Below are 16,234 nucleotides of genomic sequence, written 5' to 3' on the forward strand. Positions count from 1 at the left end.
TTTTTTTTCCCCCTATAGTTATAAATGGAATATTTAGGCTTAAATAATTATCATATGGTCCGTGGTGTTAAGAAACGATCTTACAAAACATTTAATCAGAAGTTTCATAAGCCTCATTTCAGCGTTCTCTCTATCAGCCAATCACGGTGCTGACCAGGACACGTGCCAAGGACCAAAGGCTGACCATTTTGTGCCTGATAATAATAAGTACTTGTTATAGTAGTCCATAACCAGAAACTCACTCATTTAAAAATTCAGTTAAATGTACCTTCTACTTAAAAATGAACTACAAACGATAGAATAGGATTGTGATGTCTTTAATGATACTTTCTAACATTTTATGAAGCAAGAGACATCAGGCTTATCAGTGGTCGCCTAGAGATAGACTGGTCGCCATGGTTGACCTCTTGGCAATCTATTTGGAATCGGAATGCCTGCGAATACACAATATACAGTGGTGAAGTACGAATATTAAGATTAGGTTCGGGATTCAATCGGCGGGGGCGGATAGGCAGCGACAGAAAAATGGCTCTTATGATGGGGCTACTGTCGGCGGCTGCTTCGCCTCTACGGCTTAGTATAAGGTCGTTGGGACGCTATTCCATGGTCAGAACTCTGTGTCTGACAACTCGAGGGTACAGTGCCAATGCAGTCAATGTAAGACAGCCCAGATGACCTAACCTCGTACCTGCATTCGTTTCACATGTATGACTGCTTTGAGTTCATTTTGAGTGTTTCTCATATGACAGAAGGGAGAATGACAGTCCTTTTAGCATTCTCAGTAGATAGCGTTATGTAGGCTAGCATAGCTGGCTAGCTAGCGAGTTTCCTGTGTGGATTGTTTACGTTAGCTAGCTAGCTACAGCTTATTGATTTGCCAAGGTTAGAGTACTCTGACGTAAAGGTATATCAAAAAGGATTATAGTTACTATCCGTTCTTATTGTTGCTATGTGTCAGTACGAACATTGACGCTCCTGTTACCAGCTCATGGCCATGACTGTCATGATGACTAAGCTTCTCTTCTAAAGTTGACGGAAGTAGTCCGTGAGCCACAGTTGTGTGGGTCACTTTGTCTGTAACGTTTCTTTTTCACTTTGTGCTCATTGTGTAGAGAATCGCATCGCACTACTCAAGACCATTATCATACTATGCTAATAGCCACCTGAACTTCCGACTCCGATACTCAACAGAATCGCCTAAAGGTAAGCAATTAGTACTTGGTGTAGATAGTGTTGTGTCTAACCAGACAGTCCGTCCTCATTCGTGAATTGTTGTGCTGTCCCCCCTATTTGTTATGCCTAATGCTGCTGTTTGGGCAGCAAAAAGCACATGTTTTCGTTTGATCCACTAGTTCTTTTTTTTTGTCTGCAGGTGAAAATCCTAAAGAGTCCGAGCCTTCTAGCAGTGGCGGGGGTCGCTCAGGAGATGGAAGTGGGGGTGGAGGGGGGAGAAGAGGAGGCAAGAAGGACTGGTGGAGCCGTATGCAGAAGGTTTGCGTTACTCCTTTTCCTATTTTACATTATTACATTAACAGAGGTTTTCTAAAACAGAAAACAGAAGTCTCCTTCTTGTCCTCATCTGCCACCTCATGCCTGTCACTTACTCTCTCATTGTCCTCTGTTTCTTCAGGGGGATTTCCCATGGGATGAGAAAGACTTCCAGTACCTAGCGCTTGGTGCAGCTGGGGTCTCTGCCACCATTCTCTATTTATATTTTAGAGACAGAGGGAAGGAAATCACCTGGAAGGACTTTGTCCATCGCTATTTGGACAGAGGAGTGGTGAGTGTGTGCCGTGACATTCTTGATTAAAGAGCTCATATGTGTTTTGGCACAGGTAGCTGCCTCTGTGTTTGTACTGATGGCAGAGCTGTAAATGACCAAAGAAGGCTGTGAATGAGGATTTTGAGATTTGCTCTGTATTGTTTTAGGTGGACCGCCTGGAGGTGGTCAACAAGCAGTATGTGCGAGTCATCTTAGTTCCCAGAGCAGATGCTGGAGATGGGGTAAGTGTCTGACCAGAAGACTGACAATATGTGCACTAGAGTTGTTACTGAACACATATCAACACCATTGTATCTGTTAACCGAGGGTTTGGGGTTCTATCGCTTGTGTGTGTGTGTGTTTGTGTGAGGGCAGAGTTACGTATGGTTTAACATAGGCAGCGTGGACACGTTTGAAAGGAACCTCGAGACGGCTCAGCAAGAGCTTGGACTGGAACCTTCCCACAGGGTAGCGGTGGTCTACAGCTCTGAGAGTGATGGGTAAGTCTCCTGGTCCATCCTTAATATTTTGCCTGAGTGCACAATCAATTACGGTACACAAGATTCACTCACTGCCCAGTTTACTGCACAGGGTCCTCTGTACTCTACCATCTGAGACACAAGTCCTGTTCCACACTCATATGACTCCTTACCTTGGGCAAGAAATGGCACTCTTTGAACACTTTTGTTGTAAGCATTGGCTTGGCGGGAATGGTATTTTACTAAGCTGTTGCTTAAGTCTCAGAGAGCTTTGTGGCTGACAGACCGTGGCTTTGTTTTATTAAACACCGCAATTAAATATTTAATCCTTTTTTTTTTTTCCAGGTCCTTCCTCATGAGCATCATTCCCACGCTGCTATTGATTGGCTTTCTGCTCTTCACTCTTCGCCGGGGGACAATGGGAGCAGGAGGTGGCGGGAAGGGTGGGCTGTTCAGCATGAGCCAGTCCAACGCCAAAATGATGAAGGACAACATTGAAGTCAAATTCAAGGATGTGGCAGGATGTGAGGAGGCTAAGTTGGAGATCCTTGAGTTTGTCAACTTCCTGAAGAACCCTCAGCAATACAAGGATCTGGGGGCCAAAATCCCAAAGGTACACCAGAATGTGCCAGCAGAGAGAAGCTTATACACTTTCAGACCTGGCTTATGTATGGCATAACTATAGTAGCTTACCCTGTGCCTGGATTAAGCCAGTTTATGTTGTAGAGGATACTTGAAAATCATCTGACAGACAGGTCAGGCCAGGTTAGGTCAGGTTGCTTATAGTTTTAATTCTCTTGGTCTGGAAACTGGAATGTCAACAAATGGTTGACAGAAATGATATGAATAATGATTGGATCTCTTCAGATTCGATCTATACCTTCAATAGCCCCTTAATTGTATTGTTGTGAAGTTTTTGGTTACATATTGTGACTTATTGAGGTTCACATAATGTTTATGCCCTCTGCTGTCTTAGGGTGCGGTGCTGTCTGGCCCACCAGGCACTGGGAAGACTCTGCTGGCCAAAGCTACAGCAGGAGAAGCCAACGTCCCTTTCATCACAGTCAACGGCTCCGAGTTTCTAGAGATGTTTGTGGGGGTTGGGCCAGCCAGGGTGAGTGGCACACGCAATAGGTGGCTTCAGTCTGCCCAGCCCAGAAAATAGTCACATATAAACTAATTTAAAATAATCACAGTTAAAATTCTCTGCAAATGTTCCATCACATGGACTTCAAGTTCTGTCTCGTATCGCATAACATGTCACATACAATACATATCCTGAACGAGTAGATGTCTGTTGGCTGTTAAAACACGTGTTATGTGTTCAAGGTTGATGGATGTTTTTGTAAACTGGTTGTTGTTATTCCACATATGTGCTGTCGTAGGTAAGGGACATGTTTACCATGGCTCGTAAGAATGCCCCCTGCATCCTCTTCATTGATGAGATTGATGCGGTTGGCAGGAAGAGAGGTGGCGGGAACTTTGGTGGGCAGAGTGAACAGGAAAACACCCTCAACCAGCTGCTAGTGGAGATGGATGGTGCGTATGAGCTCAGGGATCATGAGGGGGGGCATTTTATTGGCAGAGGCTGGAAAAAATGCATTGACAAGGAGTCTCCCTGCGGTTTACTCCATCCCTAATACAAGCACAAACCAGTGGTTTACTCCATCCCTAATACAAGCACAAACCAGAGGTCATGAAGTGTTCTCTGTCTGGCCTCTTCCTCAGGGTTCAACACCAGCACCAACGTGGTGGTTCTTGCTGGGACCAACAGACCAGACATCCTGGACCCTGCACTGATGAGGCCTGGCAGATTTGACAGGCAGATTTATATTGGTATGGAGCTACATTTGTGTTTGTGCTGTTGCCTAGGAACACCACACACCAAAGTGGGGGCTGCTCCTTTGTTGATGAAGAATTTCTATGCATTGACTTGCAAATGTGTTGTATGGTGAAGTGCTGTTGTCTATAGATGATGATGATGAAATGTAGGGAAAATACCCCAGACTCCTGCCAAGATGAGTAGGTCTTATGTTGTGAAGGTGAGCAGTGAGCTCTAGGTTCATCTAGTTAAGTTGATAAGTGGAAGCCTTGGTCCTCACTTTTTCAAAATATCACATGAATGTGTTTACTACTCAGTAAACCTTCAGCCTGCCCAGAAAGATGGCGAGATGTTCTTAACACTCCTAGCACTCATGATGTGTCTGTCCTTCAGGTCCACCTGACATCAAGGGCCGGGCGTCCATCTTCAAGGTTCACCTGAGGCCTCTGAAACTAGACCCCAGCATGGACAAAGATGCCCTGGCCAGGAAAATGGCAGCATCCACTCCTGGTTTTACTGGTGAGCTGAGGACAAATCTCTGCCACGGGACAGGGAGACATTTTAAGATAATATTCATGGTGACCATGTGATGTGCTCCCTCTAACAGTATCCTGACATCCTGTGATTTCTATCAGGAGCTGATATTGCCAATGTGTGTAATGAAGCTGCTTTGATTGCTGCCCGGTATCTGCACGAGTCCGTCAATGCAAAGCACTTTGAGCAAGCTATCGACAGGGTGATTGGAGGTGAGCTGTTTTTGTTATTGACCGGCTGTACTCTCTTACACAGACAGAGTCTGATGATTTAATACTATTTTTGTAAATCGACCATAATAACTGATAATCAATGCTGTATTACGGTAGTACGCAACGTGGTAATCATTTTTGTATCCTCCTCTGGAAAAGAGTTATTGGAAATGTCCTCACTCCTCCATTTCCTCATTGACCTTCTTTGCTCCTCTCCGGCCCAGGTTTGGAGAAGAAAACTCAGGTCCTGCAGCCCACAGAGAAGAGGACTGTGGCGTTCCATGAGGCTGGCCATGCTGTAGTGGGCTGGTTCCTGGAACATGCTGACCCCTTACTGAAGGTGTGCATCTCACATTATATATTGTCATATGTCATATATATTGGCTGTCAATGTATCAAGCAAAGACATGGACATTACAAGCAACTAAAGGGATGTGTTCATGGAAGTAATCATGTCAATGTAAATGAGTGTGGATGTAGAATCGGTCCACTAAGCTGTGTTATCTAAGAGTGCACCACACATTACTGTCCCCCTTGTCACAGGTGTCCATTATTCCCCGGGGGAAGGGATTGGGTTACGCACAGTACTTGCCTAAGGAGCAGTATCTGTACACGCGCGAGCAACTGCTGGACAGAATGTGCATGATGCTGGGCGGCCGCGTGGCGGAGCAGGTGTTCTTCGGACGGATCACCACGGGAGCTCAGGACGACCTGAAGAAGGTCACACAGTCCGCCTACGCTCAGGTATGCTAACACCGTTACATGGGAACAGATTGCACCCATCCAGCACTCGTTTACTATGTTTCAGCTTCGAGGTAAACAAGCGTCAGAATTTGTGTGTAAATGAAAACGAACTCCCTTCAGTCAGAAGAGTCACATGACTCACGAGACAGACCTGCTTGTAGAGTGGAGCCACAGATGATGTCATTACCTGTAGCTTCATTGGATTATTTTATTACACACTTGTCCAACCCCCTCTGGTTTATAATTTCATTGCAGCGTGAGTGGTAAACTCACTTATTTGTAGGGCATGTTTTTCTCACTAGTTTGTTTACTAGCCTCTTACTCGCCCTGGCAACCCACTGCAGCTAGCTACTGACTCTGGTGGATCAAGATGTTTGTCTTGTTTAACTGAACTGAAGTAGAAATAAAACAACAGTAAATGCAGGAGCTGGTCATGGCTTTCAGGTCAGCTTAGGCAATTTACACGTTCATCATCATGCATGCTGATTTTCCAAGTATATAAAAGACAAAGACAGAAGGCCCTGTCAAATCCTCATCTTTGTTTGTGCAGCCAAATATAGTTCTATGTATATCTACTGTATATATCCCTATTTGGCTAGTTTTTCAGCTCCCTCTTTCACAAGTCACATCCCTACATGTCTGCTCTCTCTCTCTCTCTCTCTCTCTCTCTCTCTCTCTCTCTCTCTCTCTCTCTCTCTCTCTCTCAGATAGTGCAGTTTGGCATGAGTGACAAGGTGGGCCAGGTGTCGTTTGACCTCCCTCGACAGGGGGAGGTGGTCATGGAGAAGCCCTACAGTGAGGCCACAGCTGAGCTCATAGACCAGGAGGTACGAGACCTGGTGGACCGGGCCTACCAGCGGACCATGGAGCTCGTCCTGGACAAGAAGGACGTGGTGGAGAAGGTACAAGAACCTTTGAATCTTTGCGTGCCCTGAATTAGCCCCCCAATACTATCAGTAGATTCAGTGGAAGTGCAACCTTTCTATTCACTTTAGGTGAGGCACATTTGGTGAGGACAAACTTGGGTGCTGACAGGAATAGTTTGGATAAGACATTCTTCCTTCTGCTACCACTGGTAATCTATGCCACTGATCTATGAGTGTGTGCTTGTTTAAAGGTGGGGAAGAGGCTCTTGGAGAAGGAGGTGCTGGACAAGGCCGACATGCTGGAGCTGCTTGGGCCACGCCCGTTCGAGGAACGCTCCACCTACGAGGAGTTTGTTGAAGGGACTGGCAGCTTCGAGGAGGACACCAGCCTCCCCGAGGGCCTGAAGGACTGGAACAAGGAGCGCAGCGTAGTCCAGGAAGAGGAGCCCAGCAAGGAGAAGCAAGTGGCTTAGGCCAGGAGTGCAACCTCCCCCACCCACCCACCCAGCGGTCTGCCCTCTCAGCTGCCTCTGTGGGTTAACCTCTCTGCTGCTCAGCTGGAGCATGCAGGAGTGCGGAGAACCAACGTCTCTGCATGTGGAGGGTGTATTTTTCCCCTTTATGTATTTATTTGCAACTTTTTGGTTTTGATTTGACTGGTGTCGAAGCAAAGGAAGTCCTCTGAAGCCTTAACAGCACCAATTTGGCTCTGTGTGAAGCCGTAGACAAACAATATGATACCAGTGTGTTGTTTGTCCAGTTTGACCCTTTATGTACAGTGTGGGTTTTGGGGCGGTGATGTCACTGAAGGAAGAGAATGATGTATATGGTGGCCCCGTACGCAGTTTATAGTAGCAAGATTGTGGTATATCAAATCATTGTTTGTTTAAACTGGTGCTTATGAAAATCAAAACCAAACTGCCGTGAACCTGATCCACACAGTCAGTCCATGGAGGCAAGAGTCTTCAAAAGGCTTTTAGTGGTACAGACACCCGTAGCTCTGTTGTAATTTCATTAAAATGCGTAAATTCAATTTTGGTGGAATTCTCTGGGCAGGATCCTAACTAGCTCTGTTTTCTTTTTTTTTTTTTTTCAAGCTGACTGCCCATGTTTGTACAGTGGAGACACCGAGTTTTATTCGTCCTTGCCTTCAATCTGTCCTTTTCCCAACTCTCCCTCCCTTTTCACCTCCTCTTTTACTCTCTCTTTTATGATGAAGTGAATGGGAACATTCCCTCTTTCTACTGTATTTTATTGGAATGAGCAGAGAGAGATCAGGTTAGAGTCTTTCTCTCTCTCACTATCTCTGAGGAGGCGGAGTGATCCCAGCCCGGCCCAGCACAAGTAGGACACACGCTGGCTCTGTCATCCATCACAGCCCTCACACTCCTGAGCCAGCAGCCAGCCGCCAGCCACCCCCCGTTTCAGGGCACCGTTCAAGCTTAGCGCCTGACAGCAAGACACTGGCTCAAAATAGCCCAAACGTTGTACTCTCAACACAGCAGTGAGTAGGTTTTAGATGGGGGGGGAACATTTCAACATGCCCTTACAAACGATGTCGGCAGAAAGTGTTACGGGGGCTGCCTGCTAAAGTATGCCTGTAACTGTTTTGTCTGTGCAGCTAGCGACATTAGCTTCAGTGTGCTTCAGTGCCTCTTCTACAGATGAATTGTTACTGAAGTAAGGATGACAGAGAGTGGATCAGGATGGTTCAAGGTTACCAGACGCTGTTTTTTTTTCTTCTCCATGTGTTGCATTGGCAGAAAGCTATCGTGATGTACTCCCCACAAGGTCGTTTGCAATTCCACTAGAGTGGTTTGGGTGAAATGTCAGCAGATTTTGCAGCTTGCTTCTTTTGAAAAGTCTAGTATGTAGTTGACCACAAGCAAGGTACCTCACGCCAACAAAATGATGTAATTCTGAAGAGTATTGAAGATTAAAGAAGGTCTTTCTCCGTATTCATATGCATTCTACACATCGTATTTGTTTTTAGCCCCATTTCTCCTTGTTTTCGTGTCCATTTTTTTAAAAGTTCAGAAATGTGTAAACAAGAAAGGTACAGGGTGCCTTGTCTCACCTGTTGTAGGCTTTGACAAAAATCTACGTACTTCACTTTTATTTCTTGAAGCTGATTGTGGAAATCATCAATAGTATCACCACTGAAGATGCCTCTTTGTCATTCAATGAACATTTGTAAATATGTTTGCATAGATGGTTTAATGTGTACATTTGCTTTGTACAAGAAAATGCTGAAAAACATCCCTGTAAGTCAACTTCCTTATCACAGGAGCACAAACAAGACGTTCCAGTTAAAGCAAACAAATCGTGATGATGTAACAAAACACATACTGGTATTTGATTAACAAATAAATACTTCGAAGAACCATTCAAATGAGTTTCTGTGTATTTAGATATTCCCACCTCATTTTCCCCATCACTCAGACAGTATGACTAGATAGATAGACGTTACATAAACATAATCCGAAACAGCAACTCTTATACCGCCTTCTTGATTTATTCTCCCAGCAGGATTATGGTTGAGGACAGGTGTGAGTCCCTTTTGCTCTTGTATTCAGACACATTCCTCATAGACGCTGCATGAATGAAACAGCCCGGCCGTCATGCTTTCAGGTCTCCTCACGTTGCTCATAACCATTTCACAGTCCCTACACTGATGTTCATACGTGACGTCACTCATACCCATTTCACGGTCACTACACTGATGTCCATATGTGACGTCGCTCATAACCATTTCACTGATGTTCATACGTGACGTCACTCATAACCATTTCACTGATGTTCATACGTGACGTCACTCATAACCATTTCACTGATGTTCATACGTGACGTCGCTCATACCCATTTCACAGTCACTACACTGATGTTCATACGTGACGTGCACCCACATACCTGGCAAAAGAAACTTGTGACACAAAAGAACACACTAATCACATGACTAATTCTTCAGACTCAAACACTGAGTTGGCTGGAGGTGGAGTGTGGAGAAACAGCACCCATTCTGCTAGTTGGTAGGACTCCTAGTCATCACACCGCAGCTCCTGTGACGCCACATATAGCTTTGCACACTTACTGTTGTGTGACCGACTACAGACTTACTAATGCATCACTTTTAGAATACCTCTGCAATGGAGAAGAATAACGTGCTCTTAATCAGCAGCTTAAAAAAGCAAAAGAAAGAAACAAGCCTGCTTTTGTAGCTCATATTCAGCCCTACTTGTTACGATGCAGTTGTAGCAGCAGAGGTGGGGTAAACCACTCTGGCAGGAAGAAGGGGCCAAAAGCAGGTCAAGCAGCATGTCACACAGGTCCTCTTTGCAATGGTTTCCAGGAGGGTCTGAGTCTTATTAAGCCCTGTGTTAGTCCCGAGTCCTTCCTTCTCTCCAAGAAATATGCTTGCGTGCCGTTTCACTGCTCCCAAGGGTGCTCCTGTGACATCAATATCCCCGGCAGGTCTTTGACAAACTGCATAATCGCTTATGTTTTGCTCTAATTATCTCTTTACCCTGTACAAGTTATGATATGTGTTGTATACACTGAACAAAGACCGCCGACCATGTTGGAGCCTTATTGGCACAGAAGTGAGGGGCTAAGCTCTCTCATGGAGCTATGGTCTGAAGAAGCTACACCCTTCCTTTATTCCTTTGTCCTTTATGCACTTTTAGAACACTTTAAGAGTCTGTATTTTCTTTTGACGTCAAGGACGTGTATTTTAATCGTCTCACTGGACATAGTGTCTCAGCAGAAAACCTGTATTTGAATTTTCACACTGGACATAGTATCTCAGAAGAGGACCTGTATTTGAATATTCTCACTGGACATAGTGTCTCAGAAGAGGACCTGTATTTGAATCTTCACACTGGACATAGTATCTCAGAAGAGGACCTGTATTTGAATATTCTCACTGGACATAGTGTCTCAGAAGAGGACCTGTATTTGAATCTTCTCACTGGACATAGTGTCTCAGAAGAGGACCTGTGTTTTAATCTTCTCACTGGACATAGTGTCTCAGCAGAGGCCATGATTGTGGTCCACCTGTCTAGCTAAAGCGGCAGGGGTTCTGCCTTGGTAAGGTAGTAGTAGTAGTATATGTACCTCACCTTTAATAAGGTGCTTGTGTGCCCCACAGTCCAGAGGGGGCATTGCAATAAGCCCTGAAGCTCCTGCACTAATGAGGCGACAGCGCTGAGGCCATGTCCCACTGCACATGCGCATCATGGAGCCTCCTCAGACTCATGCTGGCCTAACTGCTTGAGCCCACAATGGTAGAGGTCTCTAGGCTCCACCTCTATGGGTCTGCACCTGACTGGACAGCTGAAGTAATGGATCATTAGTGTGTTGGGTGATGGGTCAGCAAAATGGCAGTAGGAATCCCTGTGGGACATGGCCTTAGCGACTGTTTGGATGGGAAACTTGTTTACAATCACTGGATGAAGAAAAACCCATTCTGGACTGAATCCTTACTCTCCTCCCTCTCTCTCTCCTACCTTCTTCCCCCTCTCTTGCTCTTCTCTCTCCTTCTCCCTTGCTTTCCACTCTCAACATTTCATGCTCTCTCTCTCTCCTCTCTCTCTCTCTCTCTCTCTCTCTCTCTCTCTCTCTCTCTCTCTCTCTCATACACTCTCTGTCTATCTGGCCTTCTGGTTCTCTGTCTCAGTCCCAGACAGGGCTCTGTGTGTGTTGAATCTCCCTGTGTGTGCGTCCCTCCGTGAGTGAGCAGCGGCTGCGCTCCTGCAAGCGGACGGGTTCCCCACGGGCGTCGACTCGTCAGGGCTGCTGGGACAGAGATCGCTCCATCTTCAGAAGAGGTTCGGTGCTGTCGGAGTCGCTGTGGTGCTTCCTGTCTTTGGGTTGCTCGCCCCGACCTCCACGGGTCCAGGACGGAGAGCGCACGTAGCCCGCGTGGGCAAACCGAGCCAGCGGGGGATGCTGTGGATCTGACAAAAAAACGTGTTGTCAAAGTAGAAATGCAGATGCCTTTGATGAAAAATTGTGATTATTAATTAGTGTCACCCTAAAATAGATGTTCTCTTTTTTGCAACCTGAGGCCTAAGTGAGAAATATATATAACAGTATACAGTATATAACTTGAGTGAGAGAGCTATAACACCAATCATCTGGGGCAACAGTATCAGCTGTGTTGACAGAGAGTGTGTCATGTGGAATAATGAACACAGTCTGACACCAATTGGCAACCATGAATTCATATTTTGAAATATACTGTTTAAGTTGACTATATTAACTGACTAAAGTGACCATACAGTATTGTCTCATTATAGAAATCTTGTAAATAGCTACTATCGAAAATGTCGGTTTGGCAATTTTGTTATTGGACATTTCTGTTTTGCTGGTATAATCAGCCTATTCATACCATGATGTAATGACCTCACACCTGCCAAACGGTTCCTACTCTCACAGGAGATCTGTTCTATTTAGAGGGGGAGAGTGAGTCACGCCTCAGGTGATTACTGCTAGCATGGCTAAAAGTGAACTCAGCTGAACCAGAGAGCCCATGGCGTACAGTGAAGGGTGGCTGTTACCTCTGACTGTGTTGTGAAATGAAATATTAAAGAGGTACATTTCTCTGCACTCCTGCTCCCTGCCCTATCAAATAATCATGGACTCCGAGACGAGATGAGAATGAGAGTAGAAGGAGAACAGAGGAGGCCGCCATCTTTGACCGCTTTCATGCATAATGTTTGTCCATTGGAGACTACTCACTGACTCTCAGATATGATGGAGGTTTGATGGCATTGCTTAATAATGGCTGGGTTATGAAATGTTAACTAAGCACTGAGAGTGAACTTAATGACAGTAAAATGTTAATTAGACTCAAGAGGATCACAAATCTGAATTCGTCCACTTTGGTTGTATTATATTATATTGTATTATATTATTCATGAAGTGAAATTTATTTTGGGATATTGTACAGCACAGTTGGTTGGCAGGTTGGATCCTCGTCAATTGGATCAGTATGTTTGAAAGAAACTGTGTGTCGGTGGAAGTGAGTTAGTGAAGGACTGTATGGCTTTAGACTCACTTGCTGGAGATTCATTATGGTTCTCTTCGTCTGAATCGGCAAAGACCTCCCCCAGCTCCTGGTCAGACATGTCTGTGAGCTCAGTCAGGTCCAGGAGATCGAAGTGCACTTCCAGAGATGATACACTGCTGAGGGGTTCTGTTATTGGAAGGGGGAAGTACATTAAGACAAGACAAACGCAATCCTTAAAGGGCAAAGTTCACTGAAAAGAAACAAATTTTGCTGTAATATACCCAAACTCATGCCCCCATGATTACTCTTCAGTCTAGCACACAATTAGTTACTGTTAGCAATTTAAAAGAGAATTGGCCTCCATTGTTTTGCATGGAATAGGAAGACAGTGGCTATACTTGTCATCTAACTTATGCACAGCAGCAGTTGCTGCATCTTTATAGCCAAGTTAACCACATCATGGAGGAGTCCCATAGATGAGGTGCTGCTGTGTTCAATAGAGTTGGGTGATAGCTCAGCAACCCTGTTACTCACGTCTCCTCTCACTGGTCAACAGGTGACCTGGGTGGTGCCCTGGAGTGCTGGCCTGCTCTCCCGTTGCACACTGGGATACTTCTGACGTAAGGCTGGCTGAGCTGGAGGACTTCAGAAGGTTCTGTAAGCCTCTGACAGGCTCTGTTGATAATGAATGGTCATGTGTGAGTTTGACACCTTGTATTCTGGTCTGAAAACCAAAACCAAATGGGTGTACCAATATACAGCACTAACAGAGGCATACTGAATGAAAATGCAGCCCATTGTCCCACTATTGTATGGAGCTATTGGGAAAACCAGCAGTGTTCAATTGACACTGGGGAGAGTTGGCAGAGAGCACTTGCTAATATTTAGATGAATGAAATACTACAAACCTCCCAGAGGCTTTCCCCCAACATCTGGGCTTCTTCCATAAAACTTCGGGGAATTCTGCCATTTTTCTGACTCTTAAAAATGAACAGCAATCCTCAATTGATTTATGAAGTTAAATACAAAGATTTATTAGTGCAAGATTCTGGTATGAAATGACTTTTTCCAGAACATGGTAACATCGATATACACTAGACAAATATATATATATCCAACATCCAGTCATGTTTTGATCCCATGGTGTCATGAATTGAAATAAAAGATCCTATAATTTCTCCATGTACACAAAAAACGTATTTCTTTCCCGTTCTGTGCACAAATTCATATCTATAGCCATAGTTATGTACAATGTATAGTTTAATGCAATGCCTGATTCCTTATAATGTCACTCTGTAAAATGATTGAGATTGTTCCACATTGGTTTATATATTTTTGTTAAATATATATCTAATTTGTGTTTAAATATACAGTAAGTACAGCAGTGACAGAAATATGCAAGTATGCTGCTTTTTAAATGATACATTCATTTTAGGGTGAGTGTTTATGTAAGCCTCCAGATTCATGTTTTGTGTATCTGAAGGTCTTAAGAGGTTTTAGTGCCCTATTTCCCTATCAATGGCTTTCGATATATCCTACTATGTCTCACAATTCCCATACTGGTAAATAAATAAAATAAATAAATAAATAAAAGCTAGCCATTGGATTCTTGTCATAACACAACTAAGTATGCATAAATGTTATTTGATTGTGTTACCGCCCTTCCATTGACATCATAGTTCACCATCATTGTCTACAACTCCCTAATCTTTTGAAGTGAGAACATTCAGCATCACGTTGGCCTCCAGTCAATGGCTTGCTGTGTCATGACATGACAGGCTCGGGTTTCACCAAGTAACTGATCCCGAGGCTCCCTACTGACTCTTTGAAACATCAAACAAAACATTAAAGATGCTTGTTGCACCATTATTTACATAGCCAATTTCAGAATGCATCACACATATGTGACCCTAGTTATCAGAAAGAGGAAAAATGTATATTATTTGTCTATGTTTTGACACACACATACAAAAAAAAAAAAAAACAAGAGCGATGAATCACCTCTCATTTTGAAATGTATCATTTCGTAGTTTTCAGCCCAAAAGCCTGGCATCTTGCTTTCTGCATTTAGTTCTGCAGTGTGCAGGTTGTCCTGCAGTAGTACTAACGAAGACACATTACTCATCCCCCTCTGCCGGTCCTCTGTGCAGGGCACATCAGGGACAGCAGTAGTGGCTAATAAGTTCAAATGTTACATGACATAAGTCATTAGTAATAACACACTAAATATTTCCTGGAACCAGTACCTCAGATCAACTCTTACACCTCTCTGTATATAAACTCAACCAGTTCCCTTTTGATCAATTCATCGTGAACAAGATCAATGGCTAAAAACGCTTGTCTTTAATGCTGTCCATCATTCAACTATGTGAGATGCTCATCCATATCTCTCCCAGCCACAGTGCACACACATGAACCCTCACAAATGAACAGGAGGGAACAATGCCATTTGCTCAAGCAGCTGGGCATGCCTTCTCATACGAGCGTGTGCGCACACACACACAGACACAGACACAGACACACACACACACACACAGACACACACACACACACACACACATACAATCCACATGCATCTGAACTCAGCGGCATCCACAAAGCAGTCTGCACTTGTCACTGGCTGTCTGCTGGTGCATTGCTGCTCATTCCCTAGAGGTAGTCCTCTGCTTTAAGTACAGGCATGGCAGCTTGTGTAGCGAGACAATGCAGACAGGGCTGTAAACTGCTTTTGTTCATCCTGCGATGTGTGCCCTGATGTGTGTGAGTGCCCGTAACGCCTGTCCTTACCGGGGGTGTTGGTTTCTCCCTGAGCCTCCATCCAGCCGCCTCCACCTGGCTGCTCTCCGCCGTCTGAGCCAGCAGCCTGGGAGGGGAGGGTGAGAGGCGTAGTCTTGCTCGTCTCCCTCTCTTTCACACACTCACAGACATGCACCCTCTCACTCCCTCACTCCCTCCCTCCCTCCCATTCCTCCTTCTCCCTCTACCTCCCAAGCTTTTTCATCCACCTTCTGTCTCTCTTTCTTCTACTCCCCTCGGGAATTAGACACATTCCTCAGCAGCTGCCAGGACCTCTACAAAGCACCGTGAAAATGAGCATCCCAACCAAATGTCTTCTCTATCTGTATTAGATTGAAAAAAAGAAAAAAGATCTCTATCTGTATTAGATTGAAAAAAAAGAAAAAAGATCAATAGGATCTCCCCGCCCCGCCCCAATCTTCTCTTTCCCTCGTGTCCTTTCTCTGTCTCTCTTCCAGTTGCATTCATTTAGCACCTTCCCACTGAACCACGTGCAGCTCAAGGACACTGCAAACATTGTCAGGGGAGTTTCTGTGCAAACCATGCTGCTTCCATTTACCAGCAATAGTGTCACACTGTATAGTGGCTAAGCACAATAGCAGCCAGAGATGGGGAAAGGGGGTGGGGAACTGGCAGGTTGAGGAGGACTATGTGTTTGGTTGAGATAGGGTTGTAACCCTAAAAAGCTACCACCAAGGCTCATATTTTCAGACTGCACAAATCCAGTTGTATTATAACTATATAAGTTAATTAGCCCACGATTAACAACAGTTTTGCTAAAATCCAGCAAGAGATGATGGTGGGTTAAGATTAAATAGAGATTCACTTCAGAATCCAAACTGCTGGCCAAACAAAAAATATCATGTTAAGCTGTAGCTCCACCCAGAGTTCAAGAGAGGGTACTAAACAAGTCTGTGGAGAATGGATGTACAACAACCATGTCTTACAAGTAAGCATTAACCTCAAACAAATGGACTTTTGCTTTTAGTGCCCTTTGCAAAATGGCTTG

At 44.6% G+C, this 16,234-nt stretch overlaps 2 protein-coding genes across 3 annotated transcripts; one reads left to right on the forward strand and one right to left on the reverse strand.

The window, feature by feature from the left end:
• Nucleotides 1-346: 346 nt before the first annotated feature.
• Nucleotides 347-8,807, forward strand: afg3l1 (AFG3-like AAA ATPase 1). The gene is made up of 17 exons (XM_012822301.3): nucleotides 347-657; nucleotides 1,113-1,203; nucleotides 1,373-1,491; nucleotides 1,631-1,780; nucleotides 1,930-2,004; nucleotides 2,138-2,262; nucleotides 2,587-2,854; nucleotides 3,218-3,355; nucleotides 3,627-3,780; nucleotides 3,970-4,077; nucleotides 4,457-4,582; nucleotides 4,699-4,809; nucleotides 5,034-5,149; nucleotides 5,353-5,553; nucleotides 6,261-6,455; nucleotides 6,671-7,001; nucleotides 7,036-8,807. The coding sequence occupies exons 1-16, from the start codon at nucleotides 526-528 to the stop codon at nucleotides 6,890-6,892; spliced, it is 2,331 nt and encodes a 776-aa protein (XP_012677755.2). The 5' UTR covers nucleotides 347-525; the 3' UTR covers nucleotides 6,893-7,001; nucleotides 7,036-8,807.
• Nucleotides 8,808-11,046: 2,239 nt separating this feature from the next.
• On the reverse strand, nucleotides 11,047-16,093 carry dbndd1 (dysbindin domain containing 1). 2 transcript variants are annotated; one of them, XM_031564238.2, is made up of 5 exons: nucleotides 15,217-16,093; nucleotides 13,338-13,409; nucleotides 12,964-13,104; nucleotides 12,478-12,615; nucleotides 11,047-11,374 (listed from the first exon to the last, which is right to left on the reverse strand). In XM_031564238.2, the coding sequence occupies exons 1-5, from the start codon at nucleotides 15,245-15,247 to the stop codon at nucleotides 11,205-11,207; spliced, it is 552 nt and encodes a 183-aa protein (XP_031420098.1). In that variant the 5' UTR covers nucleotides 15,248-16,093; the 3' UTR covers nucleotides 11,047-11,204. The 2 variants fall into 2 exon arrangements, with proteins under 2 accessions (XP_031420098.1, XP_042563421.1); XM_042707487.1 differs by lacking the exon at nucleotides 13,338-13,409.
• Nucleotides 16,094-16,234: the final 141 nt, after the last annotated feature.

Source organism: Clupea harengus, chromosome 3 (genome assembly GCF_900700415.2).
Source record: "Clupea harengus chromosome 3, Ch_v2.0.2, whole genome shotgun sequence".
Lineage (NCBI taxonomy): Eukaryota > Metazoa > Chordata > Actinopteri > Clupeiformes > Clupeidae > Clupea > Clupea harengus.

What these genes read in the sequence shown, in the direction of transcription:
- afg3l1 (XM_012822301.3), top strand. Translation starts at nt 526, where the DNA reads ATGGCTCTTATGATGGGGCTACTGTCGGCGGCTGCTTCGCCTCTACGG. An exon ending in TGGGGGTTGGGCCAGCCAGG is followed by an intron (nt 3,356 to 3,626) that starts GTGAGTGGCACA and finishes GTGCTGTCGTAG; the next exon opens with GTAAGGGACATGTTTACCAT. An exon ending in GCTGCTAGTGGAGATGGATG is followed by an intron (nt 3,781 to 3,969) that starts GTGCGTATGAGC and finishes CCTCTTCCTCAG; the next exon opens with GGTTCAACACCAGCACCAAC.
- dbndd1 (XM_031564238.2), bottom strand. Translation starts at nt 15,247, where the DNA reads ATGGAGGCTCAGGGAGAAACCAACACCCCCG. An exon ending in GGGAGAAACCAACACCCCCG is followed by an intron (nt 13,410 to 15,216) that starts GTAAGGACAGGC and finishes TTCATTTTTAAG; the next exon opens with AGTCAGAAAAATGGCAGAAT. An exon ending in TGGGGGAAAGCCTCTGGGAG is followed by an intron (nt 13,105 to 13,337) that starts GTTTGTAGTATT and finishes CATTATCAACAG; the next exon opens with AGCCTGTCAGAGGCTTACAG.